We start from the raw sequence: 13,417 nt of genomic DNA on the forward strand, positions 1-13,417 counted from the left end.
ATGCCCAAAAACATTCTTCAAAGTGGAGCCACCGGATATAAAATATGAAGCAAAAATTCTGTGCATCTGCTTGTAAACCAGACATTCTTTAATACAGCTTTAATAAATACATTATAAAAGCCTAGCAGTGCCGCTCCAGGTGCACACTCACGAGGCTGCTGGGGACAGGCTGGATCTACATCAGCATGTGGGAGGATGTCTGGGGTGGTCCTTACCTCAGGGCAGCCATTGCATCCCCACATGGAAAAGCTTGGAAGGTGTCCTACTACATGACTCTTTTCAGCTGTGTCAGGAAATCAATCAAATCCCCCTACACTGCACCTGTGTTACTGCTGGAGTCACTCTAGCAAGCATAACCCACAGCCACACATTTTGGGAGGACAATTGCTCTGCCCATGGCAAAAGGTAGAAATGCCCTTTGGCATTTTCCACACAATGGATGCACTAATGTGTGGATGCCTAAACATCCACACATTATGAAACTTTGCCTCCTATATTTCCATGAAATGAAATACCTAACTTTAGCTTCATGTCCATATCATATGTTCAGTTCACCTCCACACTAAGTGTAAATTAGCACAATCAGTTCAATCCCCAAGCAAAGCACCCAAGCCACTGGAATGTCAGTGGTGTAGGGAATTCTGCAGGGCAGTGCAGGGGCTGGGCAGGGCAGCACTCACTGGAGGATGAGCGTGACCAATCGAATGGCTTCCACAGCGACGTCGTACTCCTTGTCCAGCGTCATGGACACGATGCGGTCCTGCAAGGCAACTCCAGGTCAGTGACAGCACAAACACAGCAAGGCCAGGGATGTTACAGAAAAACTGCTTCTGGGGAGAAAGAGGTTTCAACTGCACGCTGACAATGAGAGCCCCTCAATATTACCCAACTTTTTAATGCACCCCTTAGCTGTGTGCTATAACAAGAGGAACAAGCGCTTCAGCCGTTCTTATCCTTGGTGTTTGCCAGAAAGGGAGGGAGGAGACTTGGGAGCTACAGCACTGCTCTGGGTTGGATCAATTTAACAGGTCTTTCCTGCAAAGTCACATACTTGAGTTGGACAACAGCACAAAAACTGCCCCACTTCATTCCCTTGAAACCAAATAATTTCAGAGGAAGGAATGCTGCATATACAGAAACACTGTGAAGAAAAATCACACCTGAATTCATGCATCTGCAGGTTGCCTGTAAAGTTGTGACCTTTTCCCTGGCTATACCTCAAGCTTTGAAGCAGAGCTCAAGAATTACACTACAGAGCTTCCCCAGGAAAGTGGGGAATTCTATGGTTTGATTTCGTGTTTTCCCATACTCCTGCTAGTGGAGACAAACACATCATTCTCCTGTTAAATCTAACGATTTTCTAACTTCTAAGGACCCTGCAGTTATGAGAAGTCTTTTAAGGGTTTCTCTCTCCTTAGGTTCAATTTGATTACTGGCAAAAATAGCTGTGATTGGTGTATGTTGTCCTTCCTATCTGGGGAGAATTTCCATCCAGCCATAAAAATGCAATATGTCTCAGTGCTCTTTGCTTGACTGAGCAAGTCACTGAAGAGAAATCAGGCCATCTGAAAACAAAACTTGATTTTGCTGGCTTAACCTGCTTCAGGAAGGAGTAGGTACTCCATGACATTTTGGGATATGAAAAAATAGAAATCAGGGACTGGAGAATAAACAAGGAAGGGTAGGGCAACAACAGTGAAAGCCACCAGAACAAACCAGAGCAAAATAAAGGTTTTCACCTTTCTTCTCTACTGTTCCATTTAAGGGCTGAAGGGGAACATCAAGCAACTGTTGTTTATTTTAATACAGAAATTTCAGATCAGTACTTTAAAAATGCATTGTGGCTGTCTCAGGTGTTACTTCCCAACAAAACCAGGTCTGCAGAGACACTTCTTGTCACTGTGACTGAAGGGGCCTCTATCAATCACTATTAAGCTCCTGGAGAATTTGATACATTTCATGTAGATCGAAACATTTTTAAAGACTGTGAGAAGTCCATGAAAAGACCCAAAGAAACAACTTTCCACATAGGACATTCTGTTATGAATAAGAAAAAAAATTACTGTCAACTTTTCCTAAGGTCCCGGCCAAGGGACAGCAATAAGAGCACCATGAGAAAGAACAGTCACAGATCCTGATCTTAAATGTCTCACTAGAATTTCATGTATTCTCTCAGAGTTTATCTTACACCCCAGGGAGGGATGTCCACAGAGCAGGAGGTACCCTCTGAATCTGGAGTCCTTTGGGACTTTCAAACCAACCAATGCGAGGAGGTTTGCTTACCCTAAAAAACTGTTCTCTCATTTTTCCCAAAAAATATCAGGCTTCAAATAAACAGCAGGGATGTGTCATTTTCTGCCCTGGGGCCAGCACCTCAGTGTGGGGGCACCTGCCAGCCAGGCCCCAAGAGCCTTCCCAGCAAGACCTGCACCCCCAGTGCCTCTGAGGGTGTAACCTCAGTGGCTGGGGAAGTTCCAACCCCCAGCTGCTCATCTGCCTTTACAGAGACTCCCTGTGCCATTGTACAGCAGCAGAACAGGGCACAGGCCTGGATTGTTAAGCTGAAATACTAATTCTGAATGTCTCTGAAGATCAGTTTTCCATTCTATATTAGGCTGTGAACAAGCAGACTGAGGAGCCAATCTCTCTGTCCTTGTGCTCCCAGGCTGTGGACACAGCACAGGGTGAGGGATGAGGGACTCTGGCACTGCCTGCAGGGGAGTTAATTCACAGCTTTTCCATACAAGGTCAGTTAATGTCTGTGTCAGACAGGACTTCTTGATGGAAAACAAAAGTCTTCTCTTTGATGGACAAATTTTTGTTTTGATGGATGAACTTATTTTCCAGCATATCACCTACACTTAGAAACACAAATGCTGGAAAGAACAGGCATTTTTCTTTGATAAAGGGAAAGGATCAAATCCTTGTCACAGCTCTCTGGAAGGAGGTGAAATATTAACAGCCCAGCACAAGGCACTCTGGATCAAATTAATTTATTATTTAAACAGCTAGAAGACCTCTAGAGAGATTTCTCTCAGTTTGAATGGATTGAACTGAACACCAGCTGAACTGTGCAGGTCGATTAAATTCTGATGAAGAAATATAAATAAGCAGCCATGGAACTGAAAATGGCAGTTAGGTCAATTATTTTTCAAAGAGGTGGTGGTAGAGTCTGTGGTGGCAAGACATTTAGCTAATGTATCAGAGATTCAAAAAGCATTAATTTGGAACTGTGCTCCATCCTGGTGCCAAAGGCCACATCCCTGACAGCACAGCTGTAAATCCAAGTGCAGGCATTTGGGCCATGCCAGCTTTTTGTTCTCTTGATGTGACAGGAACTGAAAGTGATTAATCATTATGTTAAACAAATCTGTTCTCTAGGCTCACAGAGCCTGTTCTCTGTTCTCTTCTCCTCTGTTTTATTTCATAGTGATAGAGATATCTGTAGTAAAATAAGCTTGTATGGGACAGAAGAAAGAAGAATTCCTAACAAGGCTCCCTTCCCTTTGAACCTCTTAGACAGAAATGCAAATTCCCTGTACCATTCCAAGGCAAGCAGCAATGCAGTTTCCTTTAAGAGAATTGTCTGTGCTGTGAAAAGCAGGATGTATTTAGAGCTTTCATGTCCCTGTAGTTTTCTGGAGTACATTCCAGAGTAACTATTGCCCAAAGTGTCTCAAATTGTCCTGAAAGCCTTGCAGGTGCATGGGAGAGTTCAGCCTCAAAGCAGTCTTTTCTTTTACAAATTATGGGAACCTGACAAAGAAGCATCCAGCACATTTTCTACTAAGGAGAAACAGATAAAAGGCCATGAGAGCTTTAGTGATCAATTTAAAAATAAATGGAATTACAGAAGCAGCAAATATAAACTAATCTTAATCTGCACAGATGGAACAGGAAAATCAGAGTTGGAGGGTTCATTTTTCTGGTTGCCCTGTGAGGATAAAGCAAAGCAGACTTATGGAGGCATTAGAGAATAACTTTGAGATCTGAACCTGTTTACCAGATTCTCTCCTATGACAGGAAATTTTGTCTTTACTGCAACAGCACCAGAAACTGGCTTTATAAAATTAGAAGAATGGAGGTCCTTAGGCGGTCTCTTAAAATGATTGAGTTTTTTCTCCTACTTTAGTCAACTATACTTAGTTCATTTCTGGCAGACATTTATTTAATCTGCCCTTTAAGACTGTTATCTTAAAGAAGGATGCTATTAATAAAGAGTCTGCTCTATTATATAATTATCATTTTGGAAAAAAGCCTTCCTTAATATCTAGGCTTATTGCAGGTTAAGCATCTTTTTCCTGCATCTCAAGTGAATGTGGGAACAGGCTGATTATCATGTTTTTATAAACTGCTTTCATACAGGGAGAATCTACAGGGAGAAGTTTAAGTCTTGTGCACAGTATTTATAAATATTTAAATCTCCACTTTTCTAAACAGAATTTTTTATCAGCATTATAATAATGATTTAAGTTAAAATAAACCAGTCAGCTCTGTTTCTTTTCTAAACAAATTTTTCATCAGCATTCTAATAAAGATTTAAATGAGATAAATGAGTTTTTCCTTGGGGGTAGCCTTTCCCACAGCAGTGTGTTCTGCAGAACACAAAAGCCACGGGGAGAGGGAGCAGCTGACATGGTGGCAGTGCCTGAGCACTCTCCTCAGCAGGCAGCCAAACAAGAGCAGGGACAGGGTTTCCACACCCATCTCTCCAGACAGTTCACTTGTACAATAAAGCAGTCAGACCACAAAGTGAATTAACAGCCACATTCTCATCCAGATATTACACAAAAAGTTTGTGCTAATAAAAACCCCATGAAATATCCCCCCAGCACTCCTCTCCTGAAGGGCCAATCTGGCTCAAGGGGTTTGGAAGCACAATGTGAGCTCCTGTTCTGCAGCAAGGCCAGCTCAGTGTGTAAAGGACTGTGATGCACATCCAAGTGACTGTCCCTCCAAACACAAGCACATATTGAGCTAAAAAAGCTGTGTAACAAACAATCTTTCATTACAGGCTGCTACTTTCAGCTATATTTTAGATTGTGTTCGTATACATCCTTTAAAATCAATAAATCTAAAATTAAATAAGTACAGGCAGATTGAATAAGGACAATATATAAGCTATAAATAATACATACAGATAAATAATCATCCTGGTTAAGTCTGACAAATCTTCCAAGATAAACTCTGTGAAATGGCTTTGGCTTAATTTCAGCATTCAGTAACAGTTTTAGTGCTGCAGTTACAAGCCTTGTCCCAAACTAATGAGTTTATTCTTAATAGATGTGACTCAAAGACCACAACAGGATGCTGACACTTCTACTTTCTGTCCTCCTTCCAAAAACTGTATTTCCTCTTACCTTGAATCTATTTGTGAACAGCTCCAGTTTGGGAAACAACTCTCTGTTGGTATACAGACTCTGAAGAGCTTTCAAACACTTCAACCTCACTTCACCTTGCTAAATAAAAAACACTGAGAATTAGCTGTCAGAATACTTTAACCAAATGCACATGAATATTAAAAAACATAATACTGTAATTTGTTTAATGTACATTTAAAATGTTATGCAAATGACCAAAGCCAATTTGCAATTTAGCTGAAAACCAAAACCCACATGCAGTCACCTACAATGCTGAATTTCTTCCAATTTGCAAGCAAAGAATTAATGTGCCATCACTTATATGTCTGTTAGTGCTTCCCTTTCAAGTGACTCCACAAAAAGATAAAGAATGCAGCAAGTAAATCCAAAATAAGGATGCAGGATTTCCAAGTGGTTGATGCAGGCAGTGTGGCTAGCAAAAAGGTTATAAACACAAATCTACTCAAATATACTCTGTGGAGTTCACTGCAGTGTCAATTTACTTTTATAAAGTGGAGACACTATGGAGTGAAGGAGCAGCAACATCCCACAGCCCCTCAATACACCACACACAAGATGGTTCTTCATAAGTGTGAGACTCATCCAGCTCACAGGAGCTTTGAACACCACAAACACCTTCTAGCAAGGAAATGATTGGGTGGGAATGCTTGTTAGGTTGATTCTTTAGAAACTTATGCCAGTGTAAAAGCTGCAAACAGGATGGACAGGAAGGTCAGCAAGAGACTTAGTAAACTAAGAGATGAACTTAACTAATTCATTCATTAATTAATTAGGAGGTCAAGCACAAGAGGAACATCTGTTCCAGAGGACCCTGGGTTCATCCTCCCCACAGAAATAGAGAATAAGAAAAGTAAGAGGAAAGCAAAGAAGGAAAAAGCATTTTCTTATGTGTTAGGAACTGGTTTTAAGAATGGACCATGACTGTCCAGGTCTCTAAAGACAATTATGGTTTCAAAACAGTTCCACACATCAATGAAGTATGAAAATTAAGATTGAACAGTCTAACTTAAAACTCTTACTTTCAAGAGAGCTTTTCACCCAATTATATCATAGTTTGTACACTTTTAATTTATGCTCCCAGATACACAGGAATAAAAGAGATGCTTAAAAGCAGAGAATGGCAAAACTTGAAAGCCACATTCAAATGAAAATCTATAAAAACCAAAAATCCCTACAGACATTTGTTTGAAATCTGACAGACATGATAAACATACAAAATATAAGGATTTTCCAAGTTAGAGAACTAAACTTCTGTATTCTACCTCTGAAAGACTATGTTGGAGCTAAAACAAAGAAGTGTAAGAACTGTTCTTCCCTGTGCTTTAATTCATATGTCTTCTGAAGTAGAATATGAAATTCCTCAGCAATCTCCTGCACTGCTGTCTCCTTTTTGCAGCAGCAAACTTCCAGAGAAGTTAATAATTTTGGGGTGACTGCTGTTCATGTGAAGTGGAAATAGCTTATGGCTATTGCCTCAGCCTTCATTTTTTAAATACCAATTATAGCAAAAATTATTTCCTGATCAAAGCAAAGCAAAATCAAGAAACTTGGGTACCAGCTGGCAGTTTTTTCAGGCAGTGCCAATGAAAACCATGCTGTTAAGGGATCTTGTGCTTCTGAAAGCTTTGCATTTTCAGTTGGCTCGTACTCCATCTTTTTCCAATTTCTTCCTGTTGCACCTCCACCCTCCTTTCTGTGCCTCCCAAAATGTCCCTCTCCATTCCCTCCCTTTTCATTATTTGACACCTGCCCCAGACTCTTCCCCATTCTGCCTACAGTCTGTCTCCCTCTGCAGATGACACATCCACAACATCAATAAAACCTCCTATCAGGTGGACTGGGACATTAAACACATTAGTGATTTAAAGACTTAGAACCCCAGGGCACTTCTGTGGCCTGGAACAAAATATCTTACAAAGCAGAGGAAGAGCAGTCTGATACAATTCTGCTGTGCCTGGTCCAAATGGTCCAGTTTTTTATCCTAACACTGTAATTCAAAATTTCTCTGCTATGAAAGAACACATTGATTTTCAAAAAGGTGAGGTATAAATATGTGTTAAGGCTGCAGGCAGATGACTAGACCCTGGCCTGAGGTTAAACTAACAGAAGAGGGTGTGAGAAAATACTGCACATGACATGAGAAATTGCTGGATGTGACAGATGAGAGTGTGAGATTCCACAGATGGGTAAAGGGAGTGATGTGAGAAATGGATGGACTTCAAAGACACTAGGAGGGGGCTGAGAGCTGTGAAGTGCAGCCCCACTACATTCTGGAGGTGCTACTTTGTGGAAATGTTCTACAAGGTTTAGAATATGCTCCCAAAATCCACTGCAATTATTCAAGGAATAATTTATTTCAATTACAAGTCCTAGTAAAACAAAGCCCTGCACACACCTTAAATCCTGATCCTCCAGCCTGAGCTGACATCCCCACTGGTTTGCTAACTTGAACAATGATATCTTCTCCTAGGGCATGGCAACTTGTGAGGCACAGCAATGTCACCAACAAGGGACACAGAGCAGCAGCTCTGTCCCTCCAGGCCCTGCCATGGCTGGGTTTCCATGTCCAGCATTCACTGAGACACAGAGCAGTGGCCCTGGGGCAGACAGTGGTCATGGCCCATGGGAGGAGTAAGGAGGATCTTCCACCTGACCAAGTTTTGCTCAACGAGAATTACTGTAAAAGTCTGGGGAAAATTTGTAAAGGAAAAGTTTGAGAACAACAGGTTTGGAAAGAAATCCCACGTCTAGAGGATATCTTAACAAGTGAACTGCTCATCCCAATGAAGGCAAGATGCAGATTCCTGGCAGCTGTAGTTAAAAGAACCAGCAGCAGCAGCTGACTTCTATTGTTAGTGAAAGCCAACATCTGCATAACTTGTGCTGTTCAGAATTCAGCACAAGAGTGACCAAGTCAGATCCTAAATATTAAGATGATGTTTGAAGTTATTGAGAAAAGTAATATTTTTCAAGAATCAGCTGTTAACTGTCAATTATGCAAGTCATCCAAATGAACTTGCAGACTGACCATTTTTTCCCAGCAGTGCTCCTAGAAAAGGAGAACAGTCTGAATCAGGATGCTGGAACTTCGTAAGCACTTCAACAGTACTCAAAGTCTGCTTTGTATTCCTTGGATAGTGACAGCAAGGGCATTTAGAGTAAAACAAGTGATTCCAGTGGTTTTGGTGGGAGTGGGAGCACAGGCAGTGCTGGTGTCCAAATCCCCCCAGGCAGAAGTGCAAAGTCTTCTGTCAGCACCCAGAATGGGATCCTCTGGCTGCAGGAACTGGGTGGATACCATCAGTACTAGGAACTGTGCTGAGCCAGAAAAGCACCTCTTTTCCTTTCATCTGGTGTTTCAACAATTTTCTGAAGAAAAAGCTAAAGAGAACCTTGAAAAGATTCTTCAAGGAAGGGAAAGTGAACTGACGAGCATTCCATTCATTGTGGAACCAGTGGTGTCTATTGAGGACCCAGAGATCTCCTTTTTTCCTCTAACCTTTGGAAATGTAAATGGAAGACACATGGAAACCCCTTTCCCATTGTGCTTCAGACAGAGGCTCTCAGGGGTGCTCTGAGGAAACTTCTCTTTCTCTTGTAATCAACAGAAAAGCCCCATGGATTTCTGTCAAGATACTTCATCAGAGACTGACCACACCAAAAGCACATGGACTAAGAAGACTGGGAGTGCTGCCTCCTAACTGAAGCCAATACCTGGAAGTGACCTGATGGAAAGATACCAGGTGAGGAAACAGAACTATTTCTTTGTAAACCAAGGATGCCTCCAGTGCACTCAGCTGTATGTGGGAATACACAATACTCACCCTGTCATGTAGTGTCCAACCAACATATTTTAAATAACTATCATTCAGGAAGGCATCACTGTACATTTTCATCCAGACACCAATTTCTTCAATACAGACAGCTCTAATCTCAGCAATAGCATCACTATTACAGAAAAAGAAAAGAACAAGGATTAGCCGGATTACAGACAAATATCCTTCTCATTCCCACTGCTATAATATTTGCTGTTACTGGTCATGACCCTCACTATGTGGGGGCTGTCACTGTTCTTACTGCCACCTCACTCACCGATTTTCTGTTCCTGTACGTCCTTGAACTCACTAATCTAATAATTTCAGTGTTCACATATGCTCCTACATTTCCTCTACATAAAGAAATCCTCACCCTAGTTTGCTTCTTAGTCTATTACTCCATCTTTAACTTCTCTCTTTTCAAAGAGAACTATGAACCCAAGCTACAAACCTTCTGTGGACAATCATTTCTGAAACAGCGTCACTGACATTTGCTTTGCAGCCCTGTCTCCAGCTCAAGGTGCAGAGCCATTGCAAGGTGGGAGAGGCTATTGGGTTTGGCCAAAGGCATCTGCCAGAGGAGCACAATGGAATTTGCTACACAAAGAGATCTCATTTTGTACCCACCATGAACACCCCTACAACAAAACCCACGAGAATTTTGCACTTCAGCATTGGTTTCTTCCCATTTTCTTGCTTTTATCCTACATTCTGACTGGCAAGTCATGGAAGAAGCAGAGATGTATCTCAGGCAGACCTATCAGCTGCTTAGTGAGGAGGGGCAGCAGGAAACTGGAGAGGTCACCTAAGGAGACCAGGATGGAAGTGCTTTCCATCTGATTGGCACTTTCCTGCCTGCCTGACATGGAGCATGGCATCTTTACTAATAATGAAACAACGGGAAAAGGGATGGGGGCCATCTGTCCCTTCAGTAAATCCATCTCTGGGACATCTGTTACCATGAGAAATCACTTGTGCCACTCCAGCTGGCACTGCCTCACAGTTCCAAATTTCAGCTGTATACAAGAAGAACACAAAGAGTCACTGAACAGAAGAAGGGAATGTCTGGTGCTTTGCAAACACTGGAACTTGCTTCTGATTGAGACTCTTGTTTTGTATTTTTATAGAAAAAAATCTTCTTGGAAAAGTAATAAACATCAATTTAATTCTAAACCAGACCAACAGAGCCCCAAAATGAAATTTAATTTATGGGAAGGAAAGAAAAATTCCAAGCTTCAAGCAAGAGAATAACTGCAAAAACTAAAAACTGCACTGTTCTGAAAGGAATTGATTTTACAAAATGTAAGTAAAATGCACTCACTCTTCTGGTCAAGACACTGCACAGGTTCATAGCCCCAACCCAGTGCAGCAAGCCCCTGGTGACTCCACACTGGAACTGTGTACTGCCCTCCTGCAGGCTGCCCCAGCTGATCCAGTGCCTTTGCCCTGCCCCTGACTGCAGACCCAGAGCTGGACCCCTGGGTCCCACAGGGACCATGAACCAAGGCCAGCATCACACATGGCCAGGGGGGCTTCTCCAGGCAGGCCTGAGTGCTTGAACCCAACTTGTGGGGAGGAAACTGTACTGCTGCAACAGCAGGAAAGCATGAACAGCATGCAATGCATTTAATGCAATAGCCTGGGGGGGACACCTGTGTGAATGCCCCAAACCACTGCCATTGTCTCTCTCTGCCTTTGAGAAACATTAATTTTAACAGCTTCCCAACAGCATCAGGAAACCTGGTCTGTCCAACTTCCTGAAGCCTCTGTAACCTCAGAACCAAGGTAAGGGACAATCCACAATGGAGACAAGCTGCATTAGGAGCAGGGCAGGGCATCAGACAAGTTGTCCTAACCAGGGATTTCTCAAACAGATTTAAGTAGTGTAAGGACCAATGTGCTAAATATCACACTCAAGGGTTAAAAACCGCATTCCTTATGGGAAAGGCAGTCATAATGAAGACAAGTTTTAGTTTAAATTATGACTGTAGTCACAGAAACACACATATATGTGTGTCTGTGAGTGCTTAATTAGATTAGCAATTCTCTTCGATGAAGTTACTTGCAAACTATTTTAAAAGCAAAGTAGAGGTGGATGAATGCAAGACTTACAGAAAAACCTAAAAGACTAGTAAACATAAATCAAGAAAAATGGGGAGTCTGCAGCAACACCAAGTAGTGAGGAAAACATTCTTACTAGGGGATGACAGCCTGAGTACTCACATCCAAGTAAGTTATTTCACCACCTTATAAATTTACTAACTGTAAAGGATTTTGGAAGGATTTAATGGCAATACCAAAAAGAACCTAAATGTCAACAACTATTTAATCATGCAGACAGCCAGCCAAAAAGCAAGAAGAATCATGTTTTCTCTAAGAGTGCATTCAAGCTTCCCCAGGCAGACAGTGAAAAACTGCTTCTTCATTCAAAAGCCTTCTCAGGGATCCCTCAGCACTACTCAGATCCCTCAGACACTCACTCCAAGCTGCTAATTAAAACAAAAAAAAAAAAGAAAGAAGAAAGCTATTCAACTTAATAGGAGATTTAATACAATAAGAATTTAACACCTCCAGTATAATTGAAAAAGACACAGAATCAAGGATGTGAGACCAGCAAACAGACTCCAGCTGCCAGAGGAGCAGGGGAACTTGTGAGACAGCACTTCCCACTCCACATCACCTTCCAGGCAAATATCACTGATCAGAATCACACCTGTGTTCCTGCAGGAATCATTAACACAGACTCCATGCCCATACAATGCTGTATCAAACACAATACAGCCAAAAAAATCTTGGAACCTTTGCTCTTAATGTGGTAACTGCTTGTCATTAAACTATAATTCTTTTCTTCTAATTTTTATACAGTTAAATACATTTTAGCTTCTGGTCACTATGAATTGTTTAGCTTTTTGAAAATACCCATTATTTCTGGATGACACAAGAACATACAAATGCTAATTATACCTGCACTGGAAGTGTTTTTGGAATAATGAATGCATTATTAATTATCATAATTATAAATTAGTGATGTAAGCTTATATTACCTGCCAAATGCTTCTAGAAAGAAAGAGAATCTGGTCCAGTATAGAAATGAAAACTGATGTGGCATCTACAGATCTTATACATTAAATATATTTAACTCTCTTTTCAGCACAAAATGCAAAGAAAGGTCTACAAGGTGAAAATATTCACAGTCTAAGTTCCTACTCTGGGTAAAGTGATCCTCCATGATGCAGCTTCTGAAAGGATTTGACAAAAGGGGTTCAGGTAAGAAATTCTGCATTTCTTTTTGAAATTTTGGCTTGACAAGGCAGGCCCATAAACCTTAGGACAAACCACAGCAGTGTCAGGAAACAGATTTTACCAGTGCCACTCCAAGTGCCACTTCAGTGTGCCTTTCATGCCAAAGCACACACAAGGATTGTGGTTAAGGCCAGCAGTATTCAGAACTTGAGCCACAGAGACTCTGATGTGATGGGATATTTGGGAAATGTCAGGTGTAGAGCAGTGTGCTCCTCAGGGCTGCTGGAGTGGTTGTCAGCTTTGACCAAATCTGTTGTTCACACTAGACTAGCATTATACCTAGAAACTATTTAGCTATTTCTGCAAATCTTTTTTGTTTTTTTCTTTTTTAATCTTGATAAGAGAAGTAAGGACTGAAATCTTCCAATAAATTGGAAGCCAATCTATAGAAAGAAGATGTAATTTCACTGCAGCACTTGTCAGAAGACACATCCTGAACGAAACAGTTTTGGGAGTTTTGCTTAGGTCAAGGACTACAAAGGTCACTAAGCATGAATCACTGTGGCTGAGTCTGAACCATATTGAAGGATGGGACTTATTCTCTGGGAATAATTAAAATAACATTCTTTCAAAATCATCACTTTCATGGTCTAAGGCCTGTAAAATCATGTGAAGTTTATAAATAATCTGAACTATTTGAGAGAAGGAAGGTTCAAGAAATTAAGAAGTTATGAAAGCAGATAATAGTTCACAATGCTTTACATTTTATCCCCCCGGGGCTTTGCTGTCAGTTAGCTGGGTTTCACACAGACCTTTCCCCCTCTTTTTCTCACCCAGCTGTGAGTGCAGGAGTGTCACTCTGTGCCCTCTGCTGTGTATCATTACTCACAGTTTGGTGAATGTTGTGGCTCCCCAAAAGGTCAGGGACAGCTTGTGCTCACAGAGGTGGCTCTGGGTGGGAACAGACTCCTGCTGACC

General features: G+C 41.5%; 1 protein-coding gene across 4 annotated transcripts in view; it reads right to left on the minus strand.

Annotated features, from left to right (window-relative positions):
* The window catches only part of STAG1 (STAG1 cohesin complex component), a 150,617-nt gene that overhangs the window by 39,808 nt on the left and 97,392 nt on the right, over window positions 1-13,417 (minus strand). For all 4 annotated transcript variants that reach the window (XM_074546966.1, XM_074546962.1, XM_074546965.1 and 1 more), the window contains 3 exons: window positions 9,206-9,329; window positions 5,361-5,459; window positions 681-760 (listed from right to left, as the gene is read on the minus strand). In XM_074546966.1, the coding sequence (XP_074403067.1) occupies window positions 681-760; window positions 5,361-5,459; window positions 9,206-9,329 (303 nt within the window). The remainder of the gene's footprint in view (window positions 1-680; window positions 761-5,360; window positions 5,460-9,205; window positions 9,330-13,417) is intronic.

Source organism: Zonotrichia albicollis, chromosome 9 (assembly GCF_047830755.1).
Source record: "Zonotrichia albicollis isolate bZonAlb1 chromosome 9, bZonAlb1.hap1, whole genome shotgun sequence".
Taxonomy (NCBI): Eukaryota; Metazoa; Chordata; class Aves; order Passeriformes; family Passerellidae; genus Zonotrichia; species Zonotrichia albicollis.